Source organism: Pseudophryne corroboree, chromosome 1, assembly GCF_028390025.1.
Source record: "Pseudophryne corroboree isolate aPseCor3 chromosome 1, aPseCor3.hap2, whole genome shotgun sequence".
Taxonomy (NCBI): domain Eukaryota; kingdom Metazoa; phylum Chordata; class Amphibia; order Anura; family Myobatrachidae; genus Pseudophryne; species Pseudophryne corroboree.
Window position 1 is genome coordinate 179,717,704 of NC_086444.1, and position 25,887 is coordinate 179,743,590.

Below are 25,887 nucleotides of genomic sequence, written 5' to 3' on the forward strand. Positions count from 1 at the left end.
GCCAGCACACACCAGAGCGCTATATATATATATATATATATATATATATATATATATATATATATATATATATATACACAGGGATAACCTTATATAAGTGTTTTTCCCTAATATAGCTGCTGTATATATTAATATGCCAATTTAGTGCCCCCCCCCTCTCTTGTTTTACCCTGTTTCTGTAGTGCAGGACTGCAGGGGCGAGTCAGGGAGCCTTCCTCCAACGGAGCTGTGAGGAAAAAATATGGCGCCAGTGTGCTGAGGAGATAGGCTGCCGAGAAGGGGGCGGAGCCTTTCTTCCGCTTTTTTATGGAAAAATTGGCAGGGGTTAAATGCATCCATATAGCCCAGGAGCTATATGTGATGTATTTTTTTGCCAAAACAAGGTTTTTTATTGCGTCTCAGGGCGCCCCCCCCAGCGCCCTGCACCCTCAGTGACCGGAGTGTGAAGTGTGCTGAGAGCAATGGCGCACAGCTGCGGTGCTGTGCGCTACCTTATTGAAGACAGGACGTCTTCTGCCGCCGATTTTCCGGACCTCTTCACTCTTCTGGCTCTGTAAGGGGGCCGGCGGCGCGGCTCCGGGACCCATCTATGGCTGGGCCTGTGATCGTCCCTCTGGAGCAAATGTCCAGTAGCCTAAGAAGCCCAATCCACTCTGCACGCAGGTGAGTTCGCTTCTTCTCCCCTTAGTCCCTCGGTGCAGTGAGCCTGTTGCCAGCAGGTCTCACTGAAAATAAAAAACCTACTTTAAACTTTTACACTAAGCAGCTCAGGAGAGCCCCTTAGCCTGCACCCGTCTCGTTCGGGCACAAAAATCTAACTGAGGCTTGGAGGAGGAGCCAGTGCACACCAGGTAGTCCTAAAGCTTTTTACTTTTGTGCCCAGTCTCCTGCGGAGCCGCTATTCCCCATGGTCCTTTCGGAGTCCCCAGCATCCACTAGGACGTTAGAGAAATTATGTGTTTTTTTTCTCCCAGCCAAGGTACTTAATATTGCAGCCCAGGGCTGGAGGTCAACTCCATTACATGCACTGGCATCGCAGTCAGATGTTTCTCTCTATGCAGCCGCGCACACAAATCCACAAGTCCAGGTGAAATTGGGCCAGGAGTGGGGTGGGAGAGTTCAGCTGCCATTGCTAACATTTCTGCAATATTGCAACTTGCCCCCTTCATGTTTAATTGAATTGATCCCTATGTTTGGTAACCTTCAACCGAAAAGCTAGCGATAACTACAACTGGTAAAGCTGCAGACCCACAGTGCAATGCAGGCATTTGGCCAATACGGACTATTGTGCCCGGAGGCATGTAGTCCGTATCATCCCCGCCTGCACACACTATTTTCTTGCGATGCCGATCCCACGCATCGACATCGCATGCTTTATACACTGAGCGATACGCACTACATTTCTGTGCGATATGGACTATGTAGTCCATATCGCAACGTGTATACGCAGCTTTAGACCTTTACGATAAACAATTACACTTTCAGAGTTATGGGTAAATTTACTAAAGCTTATAAAACAAAACTGGTGATGTTGCCCATAGCAACCAATCAGATGCTGGCTTATTTTCTAAATGGCAATAGAGAAATGATAGACAGCACCTGATTGCTTGCTATGGGCAACATCACCAATTCTGTTTTAGAAGCTTTAGTAAATGTACACCATAAACTCCATCTCTTACCCCAGACATTGAGCACGGGTTGAAGCTGGCGTTCTCTGCTCTTATACCCCCCTCCCCCTGTTCACACATAGGAGACATCCTGAGTTATTCCCGGGTCACAACCCTTCATACCAGACCCAGGTCTTCTATCTTACAGTAGACACTTGGGAGATTGACATCCTCAAGCGCTACAGTCCCAGACATTGAATTAATTTTTTTAGGCATGACTCAGGAATAACCCTGGTCAATTGGTTGTGAGAGATCTGGGACAGTCAACCTGGGTCTGTTGCTTTCACACATTAAATTGCATGGCTACAACTTAAAAATCAAAGCATTAAACAAGCTCTTATGCAATACACCTTTAAAGAAAACAAGCAAACTGAAAACTCGGAAGTTGTGAAAGACGTTTATTAAACACAGAGATAGTTTAACATGTCTATGATCTTGGTCTCTCCTTCTTGCCTTTGTACAAGGCCAATAGGGAAACATTGGCTACTTTGACCACCTTGAATCGGACACCAGGAATATCACCAACGGCATGACCAGCACGACCAAATCCAGCTACCAACACTTCATCGTTTTCCTGAAGACAGAGGCAGAGATGTAAGATGATAGATGGTGGGTGGGGTGTTATAGTGTGCAGTTACTATTTACCTCACATTATTCTTAGACATCACTGGCACAAATTAGCTCTGAACTGTCTTCATGAACCAGCGTTGCTTTCATTAATAATGACCTCTGTCAAATACATTAACTATTACCAAAAATAAGAATTTACTTACCGATAATTCTATTTCTCGGAGTCCGTAGTGGATGCTGGGGTTCCTGAAAGGACCATGGGGAATAGCGGCTCCGCAGGAGACAGGGCACAAAAAGTAAAGCTTTAGGATCAGGTGGTGTGCACTGGCTCCTCCCCCTATGACCCTCCTCCAAGCCTCAGTTAGGATACTGTGCCCGGACGAGCGTACACAATAAGGAAGGATTTTGAATCCCGGGTAAGACTCATACCAGCCACACCAATCGCACTGTACAACCTGTGATCTGAACCCAGTTAACAGTATGATAACAGCGGAGCCTCTGAAAAGATGGCTCACAACAATAATAACCCGATTTTTGTAACTATGTACAAGTATTGCAGATAATCCGCACTTGGGATGGGCGCCCAGCATCCACTACGGACTCCGAGAAATAGAATTATCGGTAAGTAAATTCTTATTTTCTCTATCGTCCTAGTGGATGCTGGGGTTCCTGAAAGGACCATGGGGATAATACCAAAGCTCCCAAACGGGCGGGAGAGTGCGGATGACTCTGCAGCACCGAATGAGAGAACTCCAGGTCCTCCTTAGCCAGGGTATCAAATTTGTAGGATTTTACCAACGTGTTTGCCCCTGACTAAATAGCCGCTCGGCAAAGTTGTAAAGCCGAGACCCCTCGGGCAGCCGCCCAAGATAAGCCCACCTTCCTTGTGGAATGGGCATTTACATATTTTGGCTGTGGCAGGCCTGCCACAGAATGTGCAAGCTGAATTGTATTACACATCCAACTAGCAATAGTCTGCTTAGAAGCAAGAGCACCCAGTTTGTTGGGTGCATACAGGATAACAGCAAGTCAGTTTTCCTGACTCCAGCCGTCCTGGAACCTATATTTACAGGGCCCTGACAACATCTAGCAACCTGGAGTCCTCCAAGTCCCTAGTAGGCGCAAGGCACCAAAATAAGCTGGTTCAGGTGAAACACTGACACCACCTTAGGGAGAGAACTGGGGACGAGTCCGCAGCTCTGCCCTGTCCAAATGGACAACCAGATATGGGCTTTTTTGAGAAAAAAACCACCAATTTGACACTCGCCTGGTCCAGGCCAGGGCCAAGAGCATGGTCACTTTTCATGTGAGATGCTTCAAATCCACAGATTTGACTGGTTTTAAACCAATGTGATTTGAGGAATCCCAGAACTACGTTGAGATCCCACAGTGCCACTGGAGGCACAAAAGGGGGTTGTATATGCAATACTCCCTTGACAAACTTCTGGACTTCAGGAACTGAAGCCACTTCTTTCTGGAAGAAAATCGACAGGGCCGAAATTTGAACCTTAATGGACCCCAATTTGAGGCCCATAGACACTCCTGTTTGCAGGAAATGCAGGAATCGACCGAGTTGAAATTTCTTCGTGGGGCCTTTCTGGCCTCACACCACGCAACATATTTTTGCCACATGTGGTGATAATGTTGTGCGGTCACCTCCTTTCTGGCTTTGACCAGGGTAGGAATGACCTCTTCCGGAATGCCTTTTTCCCTTAGGATCCGGCGTTCCACCGCCATGCCGTCAAACGCAGCTGCGGTAAGTCTTGGAACAGACATGGTACTTGCTGAAACAAGTCCCTTCTTAGCGGCAGAGGCCATAAGTCCTCTGTGAGCATCTCTTGAAGTTCCGGGTACCAAGTCCTTCTTGGCCAATCCGGAGCCATGAGTATAGTTCTTACTCCTCTACGTCTTATAAGTCTCAGTACCTTAGGTATGAGAAGCAGAGGATGGAACACATACACCGACTGGTACATCCATGGTGTTACCAGAACGTCCACAGCTATTGCCTGAGGGTCTCTTAACCTGGCGCAATACCTGTCCCGTTTTTTGTTCAGACGGGACGCCATCATGTCCACCTTTGGTATTTCCCAACGGTTTACAATCATGTGGAAAACTTCCCGATGAAGTTTCCACTCTGCCGGGTGGAGGTCGTGCCTGCTGAGGAAGTCTGCTTCCCAGTTTCCATTCCCGGAATGAAACACTGCTGACAGTGCTATCACATGATTTTCCGCCCAGCGAAAAGTCCTTGCAGTTTTTGCCATTGCCCTCCTGCTTCTTGTGCCGCCCTGTCTATTTACGTGGGCGACTGCCGTGATGTTTTTCCCACTGGATCAATACCGGCTGACCTTGAAGCAGAGGTCTTGCTAAGCTTAGAGTATTATAAATTAACCCTTAGCTCCAGTATATTTATGTGGAGAAAAGTCTCCAGACTTGATCACACTCCCTGGAAATTTTTTCCTTGTGTGACTGCTCCCTAGCCTCTCGGGCTGGCCTCCGTGGTCACCAGCATCCAATCCTGAATGCCGAATCTGCGGCCCTCTAGAAGATGAGCACTCTGTAACCACCACAGGAGAGACACCCTTGTCCTTGGATATAGGGTTATCCGCTGATGCATCTGAAGATGCGATCCGGACCATTTGTCCAGCAGATCCCACTGAAAAATTCTTGCGTGAAATCTGCCGAATGGAATTGCTTCGTAGGAAGTCACCATCTTTACCAGGACCCTTGTGCAATGATGCACTGATTTTAGGAGGTTCCTGACTAGCTCGGATAACTCCCTGGCTTTCTCTTCCGGGAGAAACACCTTTTTCTGGACTGTGTCCAGAATCATCCCTAGGCACAGCAGACTTGTCGTCGGGATCAGCTGCGATTTTGGAATATTTAGAATCCACCCGTGCTGTTGTAGCAGTATCCCAGATAGTGCTACTCCGACCTCCAACTGTTCCCTGGACTTTGTCCTTATCAGGAGATCGTCCAAGTAAGGGATAATTAAGACGCCTTTTCTTCGAAGAAGAATCATCATTTCGGCCATTACCTTGGTAAAGACCCGGGGTGCCGTGGACAATCCAAACGGCAGCGTCTGAAACTGATAGTGACAGTTCTGTACCACGAACCTGAGGTACCCTTAGTGAGAAGGGCAAATTTTGGACATGGAGGTAAGCATCCCTGATGTCTCGGGACACTATATAGTCCCCTTCTTCCTGGTTCGTTATCACTGCTCTGAGTGACTCCATCTTGATTTGAACCTTTGTAAGTGTTCAAATTTTTTTAGATTTAGAATAGGTCTCACCTAGCCTTCTGGCTTCAGTACCACAATATAATGTGGAATAATACCCCTTTTCTTGTTGTAGGAGGGGTAATTTGATTATCACCTGCTGGGAATACAGCTTGTGAATTGTTTCCCATACTGCCTCCTTGTCGGAGGGAGACCTTGGTAAACCAGACTTCAGGAGCCTGCGAAGGGGAAACGTCTCGACATTCCAATCTGTACCCCTGGGATACTACATGTAGGATCCAGGGGTCCTGTACGGTCCCAGCGTCATGCTGAGAGCTTGGCAGAAGCGGTGGAACGCTTCTGTTCCTGGGAATGGGCTGCCTGCTGCAGTCTTCTTCCCTTTCCTCTATCCCTGGGCAGATATGACTCTTATAGGGACGAAAGGACTGAGGCTGAAAAGACGGTGTCTTTTTCTGCAGAGATGTGACTTAGGGTAAAAACGGTGGATTTTCCAGCAGTTGCCGTGGCCACCAGGTCCGATGGACCGACCCCAAATAACTCCTCTTCCTTTATACGGCAATACACCTTTGTGCCGTTTGGAATCTGCATCACCTGACCACTGTCGTGTCCATAAACATCTTCTGGCAGATATGGACATCGCACTTACTCTTGATGCCAGAGTGCAAATATCCCTCTGTGCATCTCGCATATATAGAAAATGCATCCTTTAAATGCTCTATAGTCAATAAAATACTGTCCCTGTCAAGGGTATCAATATTTTTAGTCAGGGAATCTGACCAAGCCACCCCAGCTCTGCACATCCAGGCTGAGGCGATCGCTGGTCGCAGTATAACACCAGTATGTGTGTATATACTTTTTATGATATTTTCCAGCCTCCTGTCAGCTGGCTCCTTGAGGACGGCCCTATCTATAGACGGTACCGCCACTTGTTTTGATAAGCGTGTGAGCGCCTTATCCACCCTAAGGGGTGTTTCCCAACGCGGCCTAACTTCTGGCGGGAAAGGGTATACCGCCCATAATTTTCTATCGGGGGGAACCCACGCATCATCACACACTTCATTTAATTTATCTGATTCAGGAAAAACTACGGTAGTTTTTTCACATCCCACATAATACCCTCTTTTGTGGTACTTGTAGTATCAGAAATATGTAACACCTCCTTCATTGCCCTTAACGTGTGGCCCTAATAAGGAAAACGTTTGTTTATTCACCGTCGACACTGGATTCAGTGTCCGTGTCTGTGTCGACCGACTAAAGTAAACGGGCGTTTTAAAACCCCTGACGGTGTTTCTGAGACGTCTGGACCGGTACTAATTGTTTGTCGGCCGTCTCATGTCGTCAACCGACCTTGCAGCGTGTTGACATTATCACGTAATTCCCTAAATAAGCCATCCATTCCGGTGTCGACTCCCTAGAGAGTGACATCACCATTACAGGCAATTGCTCCGCCTCCTCACCAACATCGTCCTCATACATGTCGACACACACGTACCGACACACAGCACACACACAGGGAATGCTCTGATAGAGGACAGGACCCACTAGCCCTTTGGAGAGACAGAGGGAGAGTTTGCCAGCACACACCAAAAACGCTATAGTTATATAGGGACAACCTTATATAAGTGTTTTCCCTTATAGCATCTTTTATATATTTCTAACGCCAAATTAGTGCCCCCCCCTCTCTGTTTTAACCCTGTTTCTGTAGTGCAGTGCAGGGGAGAGCCTGGGAGCCTTCCCTCCAGCCTTTCTGTGAGGGAAAATGGCGCTGTGTGCTGAGGAGATAGGCCCCGCCCCTTTTTCGGCGGGCTCGTCTCCCGCTCTTTAATGGATTCTGGCAGGGGTTAAATATCTCCATATAGCCCCCGGAGGCTATATGTGAGGTATTTTTAGCCAAAAAAGGTTTTCATTTGCCTCCCAGGGCGCCCCCCTCCCAGCGCCCTGCACCCTCAGTGACTGCCGTGTGAAGTGTGCTGAGAGGAAATGGCGCACAGCTGCAGTGCTGTGCGCTACCTTAAGAAGACTGAGGAGTCTTCTGCCGCCGATTCTGGACCTCTTCTCGTTTCAGCATCTGCAAGGGGGCCGGCGGCGAGGCTCCGGTGACCATCCAGGCTGTACCTGTGATCGTCCCTCTGGAGCTAATGTCCAGTAGCCAAAGAAGCCAATCCATCCTGCACGCAGGTGAGTTCACTTCTTCTCCCCTAAGTCCCTCGTTGCAGTGATCCTGTTGCCAGCAGGACTCACTGTAAAATAAAAAACCTAAGCTAAACTTTTCTAAGCAGCTCTTTAGGAGAGCCACCTAGATTGCACCCTTCTCGGCCGGGCACAAAAATCTAACTGAGGCTTGGAGGAGGGTCATAGGGGGAGGAGCCAGTGCACACCACCTGATCCTAAAGCTTTACTTTTTGTGCCCTGTCTCCTGCGGAGCCGCTATTCCCCATGGTCCTTTCAGGAACCCCAGCATCCACTAGGACGATAGAGAAATTAACATTAAAATAGAGACATTGCCAATTGGGACAGTTAAAATACCCAGAAAGATACTTGGAGAATAATATTATTATACCATTTGCGGTCACACAGGAACAGTACACTCCTCAATGGTGTTCAGTATGTGAGCACAGTCTGCTATAAGAACTACTAATACGTGCGCACAACTAAAGTAAAGCCAACACCAGTTTTGGGGCAGGTAATATTAATTTTACAGGTCATAGTACTCCATGCAGTTACCTCAATAAAATTCAGGCAACCGTCATTTGGTACGAAAGCTGTGATTTTCTTGCCGTTCTTGATCAGCTGCACTCGGACACATTTCCTGATGGCAGAGTTTGGCTGTTTAGCCTCAACACCGCTGAAATAACAATGAAGATGTCAGAATAAAAAAAAAAAAAAAAAAAAATAGATGAAGTCTAAGATACACAATACATTAAATGGGAGTACATAGGATTACCATCACATTTAAGCTAGGACTAGACTGCTTTGCTTGTCAGACACAATCAACTGTTCACCAGCTCATTACAGACTGCTTTGAAGTTAGCCACAGTGCATGCTATCTGGTTTTGCATGGATTTAGCTGCTAAAAGATTTCACTATTTTTTTTTATATTCAGTTACCAATGCAAACTCTAAACTCCATTTTTTATTATTTAACTTTGTGAAATCATTTCCCTATATTATAACTCACTTTACTGAACTTATATTTAAGAAAACCTAAACAAGTTGCATCAGAAAAACATTTTAAACTATGATACTATAAAGCTTTAGAGCAAAAGCTTCGCCAGAGCAATTGCAGCAATCCAAATATATTACCTAGTATAAGATTGAGAAACTTACACTTTTTCCAGGACAATTCCTTTGGCGTGGGAAGCACCTCCAAAAGGGTTAGCCTTGAGGGCAGTCCCTAAATGGGCCTTCTTGTATTGCTTGTCATGCCACTTCTGCTCACGTCGGTGGTTGCGGAGCTTTCTGGCTGTACGAAGACCACGGCACTTGCCTGTCAAAGAAAGTCAAAGTCAGTGATGCACAAATTAAGCTTTAATAAAAGAAAATGGCAGAACTGCAGGCAAGCCTCACTAATCTGCCATTAAAAACCTATCTATAATTCCTCCATATATCCCATTTACAAATATACATTCATTTGATGAACACCTCGTTAGCACACCCTGAACGGATACCAGCATGCCTTAACACTAAGATAGTAAGGCAATTTACCTCAACACAAAAATAAAAATGGTCACACTGGCAATAATCCTATATAGAAAGATTGAACCCATCATAAAATGGACAACATGCCATTAAAATACAAAGATTACACTCTTCACACCAAAACCCCAGATCTGACCCGGGATTTATCGTTTACACTGCAGTGCCGACCCAAGATATTCCCAGGTTGGAACCATTCACACTGCACATGGGTGCAGTGTCTTTAAAGGCCAGCACTTGGAGATGACATCCCCAAGTGCCAGGAAACCCACTGATCAGGACACCCCTTATTCACGCTAGGGGCAAGGCCAGCGCTATGGCAGCTGCTGGGCTGCCCCCAGCCTCCATCTGGGCAGTGAATGGACATCACACTCATGAGCGCAGCATCCATTCATTCTTTACACAGACACTGCAGCGGAGACTGTGCGCTGTGGCCCCCAACACCCCGACTGCCTGCCGGGTTGGGAGGTATGAGCTCTACCCATTGCTGTAAATAGGTACTGGGTCACCTGTTTACACTGCCCCTCAACACAGGTCATACCTGGGTCACAGCACTCGGGTTATTTTTTTTGGAGCCATTTACACTGAGACCCGACAATAACCCGGGATTTTGACTGTGTATAAGGAGAATGAGGTAAAACTAATGCTGCCCATACACTTGTGCGATGCCCCGCAACATCGCAAGGCACACCTGAACTGCCAGAGTTATTACCATGCGATCAGGCAATAGATCGCATGGTAATCACGTGATCAGCACGTCACCATTGCGCGATATATCTCATGTGGTTTTAAAACCACGTGATCGCACTGCGATGCAAGAGATATTAAAAGCAGCAAATAATATCTTGAGACGCATCTCAAGGTACCTAAAATGTGCATACAATCCTTCAATTTCTCACAGAAGAGGTCAAAATCACAGGATAGCATCGATTATCTCATAAGTGTATGGGCACCATAAGGATCAGTCAATATAAAACAACCTTGGCAGGGAGAGTCCAATTCAAAAATGTTAAATTTAAACATCAGTATATTAAGTAGCAATTGTCCCCAAGGATACATGAGCAAGACACGGGTGGTTGCAGGGGATTTCAAGTTGGCATGACGTGCCACCAGGAATTACCATGACATTACCGCAGTAGCACCAATATTGCACCTTTTAAAGAGCAAGAACAAAAACTTGCTATGCCAGCAGAAAATGGTGCCATTGCAGAACACAATACTGTACCAATATCTGTACGCCCCACCCCCGGGGATAGTGTTCTAGGTATCTGTACCCCCCCCCCCCGTGTCACTGGGGGACCCTGATAACTAGTGTCAAGTCAATAAATTTTTATAAGTTGTAATGTGAGAAATACACATGTACAATTCATTATCTTTATGTATAAGCCCTTCCTCATAGCAATATATACAGTATGTGTGTATGAAAACATGGTATCCAATAGAAAATTTACTAATTACAAATGTATTTGGAAATGTCTGGTGTGCAGATGGGCCGTCAGTGTGCACCCTGGGGGTAAGGTGACCGAGTCAATGTGTGATATGGGGATACTCTGCCAGTGCTATCTGCTCCAGCAGTGTGATGCATACACAGGCCGTTCACTGCTCCCTCACACCCATCAGCAGCCCACAGGGCTCAGTACCGTCACATCCCCCGCAGGAGCAGCACAGATAGGGACAGGCTGAGCTGTGGCGCCGGTAGCCCCGTACAGCGCATACGGGGGAGCCGGGCCAGACACGCCGCCATGCCTGGCCGCATGGTGTAGCGGCATCCGTCCGCACGCTCCGGCCCTAGATCCGGATGATGCTCGGTGCTGCTGCCGGCGGGAGCGGAGGTCACCGCCGCAAGATGTAACCCGCTCCCAGCCGCTATACCCCAGCCCGCCAGCCGCCGCCCGCAGAGGAGCCGCACTCACCCATCCTGCCTGTCCCAGGGCCGACTGCGGAAAGAGCGATCCCCAGCAGCTACCGCGAGATCCTCCTGCTGCTGCCAGGACCCTCACTAGGCTACCCTCACATACGCCTGATGCAGAGTGTCGCCCACACGGCTTATAGCTCCGGCAGGAGGACGCAGCGCTGGGAATATGCAGCCTGGGAAAGGTATTGGTGCAGCAGGACAGCTACCGGCTATTTCCTGGGTAAAATATTACAAACGCGTTTGCAAATCGCTGGCAAATAGCTGCCTGTAGTTCTCACATAGAGAACTACAACTCCCGTCATGCCTGTCGCCTGACTCTGGAGGGGCCTAAAACTGGCTGCCTACACTATGGCTGCCTAGACCCGCCTACAGGTTTAGTACTACTAATCCACTCAGCTGTTGCTATTGTGCTACACTTGGACTGTGGTATAATAGATGTACGGGTTTTAATTGGGCAGTCAATAGGGTTCCGGTATGAATGGTCGACAGTCATTAGGTCGACCACTATTTGTCGACATTGACATGGCATACCCTCCAACATTTTACACAGAAAAATCGGCAAAAATCCGAAAAAGGGGCGTGGCCGCGTGTAAAGGGGGCGTGGCCTTTCTCTAACGTCCTAAGTGGATGCTGGGGACTCCGTCAGGACCATGGGGAATAGCGGCTCCGCAGGAGACAGGGCACAAAAATAAAGCTTTAGGATTAGGTGGTGTGTACTGGCTCCTCCCCCTATGACCCTCCTCCAAGCCTCAGTTAGGTTTTTGTGCCCGTCCGAGCAGGGTGCAATCTAGGTGGCTCTCCTAAAGAGCTGCTTAGAAAAAGTTTTTAGGTTTTTTATTTTCAGTGAGTCCTGCTGGCAACAGGCTCACTGCATCGAGGGACTTAGTTGAGAGAATTTCAACTCACTTGCGTGCAGGATGGATTGGATTCTTAGGCTACTGGACACCATTAGCTCCAGAGGGAGTCGGAACACAGGTCTCACCCTGGGGTTCGTCCCGGAGCCGCGCCGCCGACCCCCCTTACAGATGCTGAAGATTGAAGGTCCGGAAACAGGCGGCAGAAGGCTCTTCAGTCTTCATGAAGGTAGCGCACAGCACTGCAGCTGTGCGCCATTGTTGTCACACACTTCACACCAAGCGGTCACGGAGGGTGCAGGGCGCTGCTGGGGGCGCCCTGGGCAGCAATATTTAATACCTTTATGGCAAAAGAATACATCACATATAGCCATTGAGGCTATATGTATGTATTTAACCCATGCCAGATATCTAAAACTCCGGGAGAAAAGCCCGCCGAAATAGAGGGCGGGGCTTATTCTCCTCAGCACACAGCGCCATTTTCCTGCTCAGCTCCGCTGTGAGGAAGGCTCCCAGGACTCTCCCCTGCACTGCACTACAGAAACAGGGTAAAACAGAGAGGGGGGGCATTTTTTGGCGATATTTTGATATATTTAAGCTGCTATAAGGAACAACACTTATATAAGGTTGTTCCCATATATATTATAGCGCTTGGGTGTGTGCTGGCAAACTCTCCCTCTGTCTCCCCAAAGGGCTAGTGGGGTCCTGTCTTCGATAAGAGCATTCCCTGTGTGTCTGCTGTGTGTCGGTACGTGTGTGTCGACATGTATGAGGACGATGTTGGTGTGGAGGCAGAGCAATTGCCGATAATGGTGATGTCACCCCCCAGGGAGTCGACACCGGAATGGATGGCTTTGTTTATGGAATTACGTGATAATGTCAGCACATTACAAAAATCAGTTGACGACATGAGACGGCCGGCAAACCAGTTAGTACCTGCCCAGGCGTCTCAGACACCGTCAGGGGCTGTAAAGCGCCCTTTACCTCAGTCGGTCGACACAGACACAGACACTGAATCTAGTGTCGACGGTGATGAAACAAACATATTTTCAAGTAGGGCCACACGTTATATGATCACGGCAATGAAGGAGGCTTTGCATATCTCTGATACTGCAAGTACCACAAAAAGGGGTATTATGTGGGGGGTGAAAAAACTACCTGTAGTTTTTCCTGAATCAGAGGAATTAAATGATGTATGTGATGAAGCGTGGGTTAACCCAGATAGAAAAGTGCTAATTTCAAAAAAGTTATTAGCATTATACCCTTTCCCGCCAGAGGTTAGGGCGCGCTGGGAAACACCCCCTAGGGTGGATAAGGCGCTCACACGCTTATCAAAACAAGTGGCGTTACCGTCTCCTGATACGGCCGCCCTCAGGGATCCAGCTGATAGGAGACTGGAAACTACCCTAAAAAGTATATACACACATACTGGTGTTATACTGCGACCAGCCATCGCCTCAGCCTGGATGTGCAGTACTGGGGTCGTCTGGTTGGATTTCCTGACTGAAAATATTGATACCCTGGATAGGGACAGTATTTTATTGACTATAGAGCAATTAAAGGATGCTTTCCTTTATATGCGAGATGCTCAGAGAGATATTTGCACTCTGGCATCGAGAGTAAATGCGATGTCCATATCTGCCAGAAGGAGTTTATGGACGCGACAGTGGTCAGGTGATGCGGATTCCAAACGACATATGGAAGTATTGCCGTATAAAGGGGAGGAATTATTTGGCGTCGGTCTATCGAATCTGGTGGCCACGGCAACTGCCGGAAAATCCACCTTTTTACCTCAGACCCCCTCCCAACAGAAAAAGACACCGTCTTTTCAGCCGCAGTCCTTTCGGTCCTATAAGAACAAGCGGACAAAAGGACAGTCATATCTGCCTCGGGGCAGAGGAAGGGGTAAGAGAGGGCAGCAAGCAGCCCCTGCCCAGGAACAGAAGCCCTCTCAGGGTTCTGCAAAGCCCTCAGCATGACGCTGGGGCCTTACAAGCGGACTCAGGAGCGGTGGGGGGTCGACTCAAGAATTTCAGCGCACAGTGGGCTTGCTCACAGGTGGACCCCTGGATCCTGCAGGTAGTATCTCAGGGTTACAGGTTGGAATTCGAGAAGTCTCCCCCTCGCAGGTTCCTAAAGTCTGCTTTGCCAACGTCTCCCTCAGACAGGGCGACGGTATTGGAAGCCATTCACAAGCTGTTTTCTCAGCAGGTGATAGTCAAGGTACCCCTCCTACAACAGGGAAAGAGGTATTACTCCACGCTATTTGTGGTACCGAAGCCGGACGACTCGGTAAGACCTATTCTAAATCTGAAATCTTTGAACCTGTACATACAAAAATTCAAGTTCAAGATGGAGTCACTCAGAGCAGTGATAGCGAATCTGGAAGAAGGGGACTTTATGGTGTCCCTGGACATAAAGGATGCTTACCTGCATGTCCCAATTTGCCCTTCACATCAAGGGTACCTCAGGTTCGTGGTGCAAAACTGTCATTATCAGTTTCAGACGCTGCCGTTTGGATTGTCCACGGCACCTCGGGTCTTTACCAAGGTAATGGCCGAAATGATGATTCTTCTGCGAAGAAGAGGCGTATTAATTATCCCTTACTTGGACGATCTCCTGATAAGGGCAAGGTCCAGAGAACAGCTGGAGGACGGAGTAGCACTAACCCGACTAGTGCTGCAACAACACGGGTGGATTCTGAATTTTCCAAAATCTCAGTTGACCCAGACGACACGTCTGCTGTTCCTGGGAATGATTCTGGACACGGTTCAGAAAAAGGTGTTTCTTCCGGAGGAGAAAGCCAGGGAGTTATCTGAACTTGTCAGGAACCTCCTAAAACCAGGGAAAGTGTCTGTGCATTAATGCACAAGAGCCCTGGGAAAGATGGTGGCTTCTTACGAAGCGATTCCATTCGGCAGATTCCACGCACGAACTTTTCAGTGGGATCTGCTGGACAAATGGTCCGGATCACATCTGCAGATGCATCAGCGGATAACCTTATCGCCACGGACAAGGGTGTCTCTTCTGTGGTGGTTGCAGAGTGCTCATCTGTTAGAGGGCCGCAGATTCGGCATACAGGACTGGGTCCTGGTGACCACGGATGCCAGTCTGAGAGGCTGGGGAGCGGTCACACAGGGAAGAAACTTCCAGGGAGTATGGTCAAGCCTGGAGATGTCTCTTCACATAAATATACTGGAGCTAAGAGCGATTTACAATGCTCTAAGTCTGGCAAAACCCCTGCTTCAGGGTCAGCCGGTGTTGATCCAGTCGGACAACATCACGGCAGTCGCCCACGTAAACAGACAGGGCGGCACAAGAAGCAGGACAGCAATGGCAGAAGCTGCAAGGATTCTTCGCTGGGCGGAAGATCATGTGATAGCACTGTCAGCAGTATTCATTCCGGGAGTGGACAACTGGGAAGCAGACTTCCTCAGCAGACACGATCTACACCCGGGAGAGTGGGGACTTCATCCAGAAGTTTTCCACATGATTGTGAACCGTTGGGAAAAACCAATGGTGGATATGATGGCGTCCCGCCTCAACAAAAAACTGGACAGGTATTGTGCCAGGTCAAGAGACCCTCAGGCAATAGCTGTGGACGCTCTGGTAACACCGTGGGTGTTCCAGTCAGTGTATGTGTTCCCTCCTCTGCCTCTCATACCAAAAGTACTGAGAATTATACGGCAAAAGGGAGTAAGAACGATACTAGTGGCTCCGGATTGGCCAAGAAGAACTTGGTACCCGGAACTTCAAGAGATGCTCACGGAGGATCCGTGGCCTCTACCTCTAAGACGGGACCTGCTTCAGCAGGGACCGTGTCTATTCCAAGACTTACCGCGGCTGCGTTTGACCCATTCGTGACCTCTGATCACGAACCGGCACTTCCTTTAATAGACCCGCCACGGCCGCCGGAGATGCAGAAGGGACACAGGAGAGGCGCGCGCTGTGCGCTCCGTGTCCCTCCTTCAGAAGACAGCGCGGGATCGACGGAGGGGTAACAGACATCGTGGCAGAAAGGGAGTACAATTGTGCCGAGTACCGGCTGCGGCTCCCTTTTATGGATTCCAAAACCTGCAAGATCCAACACTGGATGAAAACAATATTATGATATGGTCAAAACTGACTGGCAATGAGTGGAAATGAATGTTATTGAAGTTAATAATACTGTAGGAACAAAAACACCCCCAAATTCTGTGATTTTAGCTGTTTTTATGATTTTTTTCTACAAAAAAAGACAGATCCAAAACCTGCAAGGGCGGTTTTGGCAAAACCAATACAGATCCAAAACATGAAGGAGATACAAAACTAAGATTTGGGCCGGCGCACATAAAATATATTACGTAAAACAAAACATTAACACTAATTTAGCCAAGAAGCAATACACTTGATTTTAAACCAGAGAAAGCTACAATATAATATGATATGAGTTTTAACAGAAACATTCTACATGAAATAAAGTACAAGATGCTGGGTACAGGTGACTTGTACATTGCTGTCCCAACCATCATGGATTAGACATACCACATGTTCTCTGGCTGAACATAGCTCTCAATAGCCTTAAAGCATGCCATGATTGGGATGGCTAACAAATATTTGTCATCTATCTTGAAGTAAGCATGTATGCCAGCAAAGTACTTAGAGGTGCCACTGTGCCTGATTCAGAAATGGACGCAGTTGCATTCGCTCTTGCATCTGTTGCCAGAGTCCTGGCTGTGAGTATATGCAAATGTGTTGAAAGTGGGAGTATCAGTCCTTGCATACATCTGAATGTGCAAACACTGAGACACCCACTTTCAGTGTCTCTGCACGCTGTAACGCCACCTGTTTTTCTTTAGATGCCATATTGACGCACCATCACTCGCACCATTAACATTTGTACCCGTCCAATGTCAGGTGCAGTGTCTCCGTCTGATAACGGTCTTCTATGCCTGCGTCTGTGCATCTGTGAACACAGCCGCTTGCATTAACACGCCCATGAGACTCCCATTACACACCCACAACACTCCCATTACACCCCCATGAGACTCCTATTACACACCCATGAAATCGTCAATTTTTGTGTTTACCTCTAACCACCTCCCAGTCATCACCAAGGAACGCTCATCACTTTTCAGACAAATTTCTGATACCCAATTCCCAATCGCAACAGCACCTTTGTACTTACACTATGTGTAATGCATGCACTGAATTATTCATACATTTTCATGCATGGGCAGTTGCAAACAATTGCTCACCTACTTTATGTAAACATTGGCATTACGTGCAAATCAGGCCCACTATGCGCAAGACTCTTAATACCACTTTCAGACAGAAAAATCTCAAAATCCCGGATTTTTCACAGGTTTGTGTTCCCGGGAAAAACCCGGGTTACAGTCCCTTACCCCCTTTCACACAGCACAAAAAAAACGGAAAATTCCCAAGTCGACCCCTTTCAGACAGAACCCGTGTCAGCCCTGCAATAGACTTGTGTGTCATAAAAAATGGACTGTTTTTATGGCACACAGAGATCTCTGCCTCCTTTCAATGCGCCATGCTGTCTCCCTCCATCTCCCCTGCAGCACAATGATGACCTCAGACACCAGCGCCAGTGCCACGCCCGATCAGCCAATCAGAGAGACCCTGCTGCTCAGCCAATCGCCAGTGCCCAGCCAGCTCAGCCAATAAGTGCTGTCAGCCGCGACCCGTTTCTAAAATACCGGGTCGGACCCTTTCAGACAGCTGGCAACCCGTGTAAGAGCCGGGAAAAACCCAGGTAAATTCCTGGGTCGAATTCCCGGGAACTCAGTCCCGTGTTGACCCTTTCAGACAGACAAAAATCCCGGGTCGACCCTTCACGAGCCGGGAAATAACCGGGTTCTTTTCTCTGTCTGAAAGGGGTATTATACTATCAATACGTTTCCATCTCAGAAATATTTCTAGACCATTTCTCACCCTGTGGAGAACTACTGTAATACACTCATCCACTCACTGGTCATCTCTAGACTGGACTACTGTAACTTCCTTCTATCTGCCCACCAGGTGTCCCACCTGTCTCCTATACAGTCTGTCTTACTTCCTCCTGCTCCCGCCTCCAAGATTTTGCCTGTGCTGCTCACTACCCCTGGAACTCTCTACCTCTCCCTGTCAGACCTAACACCTCTCTTCAAAACTTCAGACGTGCTTTCAAGACCCACTTCTACATCAATGCCATCCAGCTGTCTAAGCTATCTGTGTCATCCCTGTCTGTCTGCCCTTTAAAATGTAAACTCTCACAAGCAGGGCCCTCTTCCCTAATGTGCTTCTCCTTCCCTTCTTTCTCTTACGTCCTAGAGGATGCTGGGGACTCCGTAAGGACCATGGGGTATAGACGGGCTCCGCAGGAGACATGGGCACTCTAAAGACTTTAGATGGGTGTGCACTGGCTCCTCCCTCTATGCCCCTCCAGACCTCAGTTAGATCCTGTGCCCAGAGTAGACTGGATGCACTGCAGGGGAGCTCTACTGAGTTTCTCTGAAAAAGACTTTTGTTAGGTTTTTTATTTTCAGGGAGCCCTGCTGGCAATAGGCTCTCTGCATCGTGGGACTGAGGGGAGAGAAGCAGACCTACTTAAATGATAGGCTCTGCTTCTTAGGCTACTGGACACCATTAGCTCAAGAGGGTCGGAACGCAGGTCTCACCCTCGCCGTTCGTCCCGGAGCCGCGCCGCCATCCTCCTCACAGAGCCGGAAGATAGAAGCCGGGTGAGTATGAGAAGAAAGAAGACTTCAAAGGCAGCAGAAGACTTAAGATCTTCAATGAGGTACTGTGCAGCGGTAACGCTGCGCGCCATTGCTCCCACATTCACACACACACGCTGGCGGCACTGTATGGGTGCAGAGAGCAGGGGGGGGGGCGCCCTGGGCAGCAATTATAAACCTCTAGGGACACTGGCATAGATATATATATATACTGCAGAGGCAGTATATTACAGAAACCCCGCCAGTATAAAGATTTGAGCGGGACCGAAGCCCGCCGTTGAGGGGGCGGAGCTTGATCCCACAGCACTAACCAGCGCCATTTTCTCCACAGCACGCTGCCATTTTCTCCACAGGACTCTCCCCTGCTGAACACAAGTACAGAGGGCAAAAAAAGAGGGGGGGGGGCACATTTATTTGGCGCAGTGAGTATATATATATATAAAAGCGCTGTACCGACTGGGATTTTATTCCAGTGTCCGATGGCGCTGGGTGTGTGCTGGCATACTCTCTCTCTGTCTCTTCAAAGGGCCTAATTGGGGGACTGTCTCCATATCCCTGAGTGTGTGGGGGTGTCGGTACCTGTGTGTCGGCATGTCTGAAGCGGAAGGCTCATCTAAGCAAGAGGTAGAGCAGATGATTGTGGTGTCTCCGTCGGAAACGCAGACACCTGATTGGTTGGATATGTTGAATGTTTTAAATGCAAATGTGTCTTTATTACATCAGAGATTGGACAAAGCAGAGTCCAGGGATAGACACATGTGTCACAGGGCCCTTCAGGGTCTCAGAAACGTCCCCTGTCCCAAGTAGCAGACACTGATACCGACACGGATTGAGATTCTGACTCCAGTGTCGACTACGATGATGCGAGGTTACACCCAAGGGTGGCCAAAAGTATTCATTATATGATTATTGCAATAAAAGATGTTTTGCATATCACAGATAACCCCTCTGTCCCTGACACGAGGGTATGCATGTTTAAGGAAAAGAAACCTGAGGTAACCTTTCCCCCATCTCATGAGCTGAACGCTTTATTTGAAAAGGCTTGGGAAACTCCAGACAAGAAACTGCAGATTCCCAAGAGAATTCTTATGGCGTATCCTTTCCCTGCACAGGATAGGTTATGGTGGGAATACTCGCCCAGGGTGGACAAGGCTTTGACGCGCCTGTCCAAAAAGGTGGCGCTACCGTCTCCAGACACGGCAGCCCTCAAGGATCCTGCTGATCGCAGACAGGAAACTACCTTAAAATCAATTTATGCACATATGGGTGCCTTGCTCAGACCGGCAGTAGCGTCGGCTTGGGTATGTAGCGCAGTAGCAGCATGGGCAGATAACTTGTCATCTGACATTGATACCCTAGATAGGGAAAGCATTTTATTGACCTTGGGTCACATTAAAGACGCAGCCTTATTATATGAGAGACGCTGCGAGAGACGTTGGGCTGTTAGGTTCAAGAGCCAACGCCATGGCAATTTCTGCTAGGCGAGCCCTGTGGTCCCACCAATGGACTGGTGAGGCCGACTCAAAGAGACATATGGAAATTTTGCCTTACAAAGGTGAGGTTTTATTTGGGGAGGGTCTCGCGGACCTGGTTTCCACAGCTACCGCGGGTAAATCTTCTTTTTTACCTTATGTTCCCCCACAGCAAAAGAAAACACCACAATATCAGATGCAGTCCTTTCGGTCGCATAAGTCCAGAAGAGGTCAGGGCTTTTCCTTCCTCGCCAGAGGTAAGGGTAGAGGGAAAAGAATGCCTGCTACGGCTAGTTCCCAGGAGCAGAAGTCCTTCCCGGCTTCTACAAAATCCACCGCATGACGCTGGGGCTCCACTGAGGGAGTCCGCGCCGGTGGGGGTACGTCTTCGACTCTTCAGCCAGGTCTGGGTTCTGTAAGACGTGGATCCTTGGGCGATGGAAATTGTATCCCAAGGCTACAAACTGGAATTCGAAGAGGTGCCTCCTCGCCGATTTTTCAAGTCGGCTTTACCAGCTTCTCCCCCAGAGAGGGAAATAGTTTTAGCTGCAATTCAAAAACTGTGTCAACAGCAAGTGATTATCAAGGTTCCCCTAGTCCAACAGGGGAAGGGGTACTATTCAACCCTCTTTGTGGTCCCGAAACCGGATGGCTCGGTCAGACCCATTCTGAATCTAAAATCCCTAAACCTGTACTTGAAAAAGTTCAAATTCAAGATGGAATTGCTCCGGGCAGTTATCTCCAGCCTGGAAGGGGGGGATTTTATGGTGTCACTAGACATATAGGATGCATACCTTCATGTCCCCATATATCCGCCTCATCAGGTGTACCTGAGATTCGCTGTACAGGACTGTCATTACCAGTTTCAGACGTTGACGTTTGGGCTTTCCACGGCCCTGAGGATTTTCACCAAGGTAATGGCGAAAATGATGGTGTACTTGGACGATCTCCTGATAAAAGCGAGATCAAGAGATCAATTGCTGAAAAGCGTGTTGCTCTCCCTGAGAGTGCTGCAGCAGCATGGCTGGATTCTAAATCTACCAAAGTCACAGTTGATTCCAACGACTCAGCTACCTTTTTTTTTTTTTTTTTTTTTTTAAAGGTTTTATTGGGTGATTTACAGCAATACACAAAATCGGTATGTTTCACAGGAACAGAAACAAAAGATTATAGTATATGACTATATACAACAAAGAAACATTACAGCAATCAAATGATTAAATCTATTTTTGTTTTTTAAGCAAGGTGACAGAAGTAGGGTGAGAGAAAAGAGAGAGTCCTCTAGACCAATGGTGTGGCCAACCAGCCCAGGGGAATGGGAGAGCAGGAAAAAAGATACAGAAAGAAAAAGGAACAAGAGTGCGGGCAGAAAGGGGAACAAAAAGAAGAGAAGGAGGGGTCCAAGTGGTGGGACTCGGGCAGCCGATACAAAAAGGAGGGTACATAACTTAATTAGCTACAGAATGGGGAGGGGGCATTTTGAGAGGCGAGCCAGGGTGTCCATACTTTATCGAATGCCCTGGAAGATTGCCTAATGAGACTGGTCATATATTCCATCTTATAGACATAACAAATGCGATGACGGATTGCAAAGATGGTGGGGATGGCAGCCTCCAGGCCTTTGCAATCTGGCATGTCGTAGCAGTAGCTACATGATGGAATAGCTTGTTCTGGTGTTTAGTTAAAGTCGGGAGATCTAAAGGTAATAAGAAGTATTTAGGATCCAGGGGGATTAGAATAGTGAATAAAAGCGAGAGAAGTTGAACAAAGTCCTTCCATAAAGGTATTAATTTCGGGCAAGTCCACCAAATATGCATGTACGTCCCCTCAGCAGCACAACCCCTCCAGCAACGGTCTGTAACATCAGGGTACATCGCCTTTAAGCGAGAGGGTACATAATACCAACGTTACAACAGTTTATACACATTTTCCTTTATCCTTACACAGATAGAGCTGGAGTTCGCATTACTCCATATTTCTCCCCATTCCTCCTCATCTAGAGTTGCACCTAGGTCTCTCTCCCAGGCCAATTCTCTGTGATCCTTGGGAGGGGCAGAGCCTTGCAATAGCAGAGCATAGAGGTCAGAAATAAGACCTTTCATAGGAGAGCGTCTCATACATATATTTTCAAGTGGTGAGAGGCCTAGAAGAGAGAGTAGTATGAACCCCTGAGTGGAAGTGCCTGAGTTGGAGGTATCGGAAGAATTCACTATGAGGGAGAGTGTATTGTGTCTGAATCTGAGTAAACAAAGGAAAAGATGAACTAGAGGTGATATCATTGAGAAAATGTACGCTCCCCCGTTTCCAGAGTGAGAAAGCAGATCTAACCATTCCCGGAGGAAAGGCAGGGTTATCGAACAGCGGTATGAGGGGGGATGGATTAGGGGCCAGCTGATGTGATGGGACAAGGTCCCAAGTATACAAAGAGCGTGCTACCACAGGGTGAGATGAGGTGGCACGAGGGCGGACGGATCTCGGAAGCCATAAGTGGGAAGAAAGCGTAGAGAGTCCCAACTCACCGGCTTCGATAGTTATCCAAACCCTGTCCGTCCCCGAGCCACACCACTGAACACAGGAATCCAACTGAGCTGCATAGTAATAATACTTAAAATTGGGTATGCCTAAACCTCCACACCAGGAAGGTCATTGTAACAATGAGAATTTAATTCTGGGGTGTTTATTGGCCCAAATGAAACGGGAGGTTTGATGCTGTAGGAATTTAAACACGTAGGGGGGAATATAGATCGGGAGCGTTTGGAAAAGATATAAAATCCTAGGGAGAACGTTCATCTTTACGGAGTTGGTACGTCCGATCCATGAAATGAAATAAGAAGACCAAGTTTGAAGATCCGAGCGAATTTGGTCCAAAAGTCGTGGGAAATTTGTTTGAAAGAGTTGATGGTGTCTGTGGGTTAAGTAAATACCTAGATATTTGAGTTTGCGGGTATGCCAGGAGAATGGGAATGTCGATTCAAGTTGTGTCCTAGACGCAAGTGTAATGTAAAAATCGAGTACTTCTGTCTTAGTAGTATTAATCTTATAACCTGAGTATTGCGAGTAAAGGTCTATCTCAGATAGGAGAGGAGGAAGTGACGATGCTGGGTTAGTAAGAGAAATGAATACATCGTCAGCGTAAAGTGCAATTTTGTGTTCTGTGTGGCCAATTTGAATTCCTTTAATATTCGGGTTGAGACGAACCCTAGCCTCTAAAGGTTCCATAACGAGGGCAAAAATCAAGGGCGAGAGTGGACATCCTTGCCTGGTACCATTAGATATCTCAAAACTTTGGGAGGTGATCCCATTGACCGAGACCCGCGCCGAGGGGCTGCGATATAAAGCAGAGACACCATCATAAAACTTACCGGAAAAGCCCATGCGTTGGAGAACAGAGAAGGCGAAAGGCCACGAAATGCGATCAAACGCCTTCTCCGCGTCCAAGGCTAATAACAGGGAAGGGGATTTTCGCTGATGGATAGAGTGGATAACATCAATGGCCCTCCTGGTGTTATCAGAGGCCTGTCGGCCAGGGATAAATCCAACCTGATCGGGATGTACCAGTTCAGTAAGGAGGGGGGCCAGTCTCAGAGCCAAAATTTTTGCATTAATTTTCAAATCGACATTTAGCAATGAGATAGGCCTATAATTGCCGCACTGGGTGGGGTCTCTGTCAGGTTTAGGGATAACCACAATATCGGCTTGGGTAGTTGCTGGAGCAAAGGGTGCGCCCCCTAAGATCTGGTTAAAGAGGACAGTAAGGTGAGGGGCTAATATTTTAGCAAAGTGTTTATAATATTGCACCGTGAAACCATCAGGGCCGGGTGCAGCGGAGGACCGCATGGATTTCACGGCTGTTAACGTCTCCTCTACTGAGATATCCTGATTCAGAGTGTCTAATTGAGCTGTGGAAATGTTTGGCAGTGGGGTCGAGGACAGGTAGGAATGTAACTTCTCTGGGTCGAGGGAGGGGGAGTGCACCGAAGTCGTCAAGTTATAAAGAGAGCTATAATAGTCCCTAAACTCTTCGACCATATGTTTAGGGTCATAAGTAAAATCATTCAAAGTTCGGGAATACAGTTTGTCAATTGCGCTATTCGCTTGTTTATGTCGCAATTTGTTCGTCAGTAGGGAATCTAATTTGTCTGCTTTGTCATAAAATTTCTGATTTAACTTTTGAAGAATGAGGGCCGCACGACGAGACAAAAGCGCATTCAGTTGGCCTTGTAAATTAGTCATTTGTGTAAGTAAAGCAGGGCAGGGAGTTAGCTTATGCTGGGTGGCCAAGGAAGCTATTTGAGATTCTAATAAGTGTATCTCCTGTGTAGCTTATTTGCGAAGTAAGGAGGTCCGTGCCATAAGAAGACCCCTCAAGGTGGCCTTATGAGCCTCCCAAATTATACCAGAAGAGACATCAGGTGTGTTATTCTCCGTAAAATATTGTTCTATCGCCAGTTGTATCTCCGCGGAAACTAACGGGTTAAGCAACAGGGACTCGTCAAATCGCCATTTGCGAGCAGCGTGTGCAGAATGATATAGATCGATAAGAACATAGAAACCGGAATGGTCAGTCCAAGTGAAGAGGGATGTTCCTGCGTCAGCGATTCTAGAAGCAATGGAGGACGAGATGTGTAACATATCAATCCGGGTGTAGTGTTGATGTGGGGCTGAGTAGTGAGTATAATCTCTGGCAACTGAGTGACAGAGGCGCCACGAGTCCCGTAGGTCATGAAATTTAAGGGAGGCTGCAAGCGTGCGTGAAGCTCTAGAGGCTAGGGGGGGACCAGTCCTATCTAATAGGGGGTCAAGAATAGTGTTAAAATCCCCGCCCAATACAATGTGACCCTGTGCAACCCTGCCAATGTGACGAAAGAGGGAGTGAAAAAATTGGGGTTGATCCTGGTTAGGAGCATAGACAGAGATAAGTGTTAAGACTTCAGAGCGGAGGGTACCAATAACCATCAAATACCGACCATCGGAATCCGCTATAGTTTTGGTATGTATAAATGGAATATGGCGATTAATTAAGATTGCAACCCCACGTTTTTAACAATCCGCTGAAGCAAAAAAAGTCTGCGCAAATTGCCTACCACGGAGTTGGGTGTGGGAGCCCGTAAGGTGAGTTTCTTGGAGAAAAACTACATCCGCTTTCTCACGTCTACAAGCGCCCAGGAGCACCGTCCGTTTTTTGGGGGAGTTGAGGCCGTTTACATTAACGGATAATATCTTTAGGGGAATGGTGGCCTAAGGAGCAGTATCTCATTTAAAATCATGAAAAAGGGGATGCAAAAACAGAGGCCCTCCATAGCCAAACTGGCCATAAAAAAAGAAGAGCAAGTGAAAGGGCTACCCGGAACCCACCCCAGGGACCAAGAGAGTAGAGAGAATGGGGGGAAAAGAAGGCCACAGAAGGAAAGCAGAGAAAAGCAAGGAGAGGAGAAAAAGCCCACTCGGGCAGAAACCCTGTAGAAATGGGGCCCATATCAGGACTGCCAAACAAAGGAAAAACATAATCAATAAAGTCATCAAAGAAGGGAGCTGGGGGTAGTGGTACGAACCAACATATCAGACTGTGCGGCCTGACCGAGAACAAATTGGCCGAGACCAGATATGTATACAACATGGAGATAGAACCTGTGTCAAGAAAGAAGGGAAGGGGGAGGGAGGGGGGAAGGGGGGGGGGGGGGCAGGAAGGAGGGTGATGGGAGGGGGACATCAAAAAGGAATAACTTAATAACATATGGTCCATATATCAGAATAAGGAGC

The 25,887-nt window shown here is 47.7% G+C and overlaps 2 protein-coding genes across 2 annotated transcripts in view; one reads left to right on the forward strand and one right to left on the reverse strand.

The window, feature by feature from the left end:
- The window catches only part of LOC135059863 (V-type proton ATPase subunit S1-like protein), a 237,895-nt gene that overhangs the window by 48,880 nt on the left and 163,128 nt on the right, over positions 1-25,887 (forward strand). The window lies entirely within an intron of this gene.
- RPS23 (ribosomal protein S23) lies at positions 2,049-11,188 on the reverse strand. The gene is made up of 4 exons (XM_063963942.1): positions 11,081-11,188; positions 8,799-8,958; positions 8,197-8,317; positions 2,049-2,241 (listed from the first exon to the last, which is right to left on the reverse strand). Exons 1-4 carry the CDS (start codon positions 11,082-11,084, stop codon positions 2,095-2,097), a joined length of 432 nt encoding a protein of 143 aa, XP_063820012.1. The 5' UTR covers positions 11,085-11,188; the 3' UTR covers positions 2,049-2,094.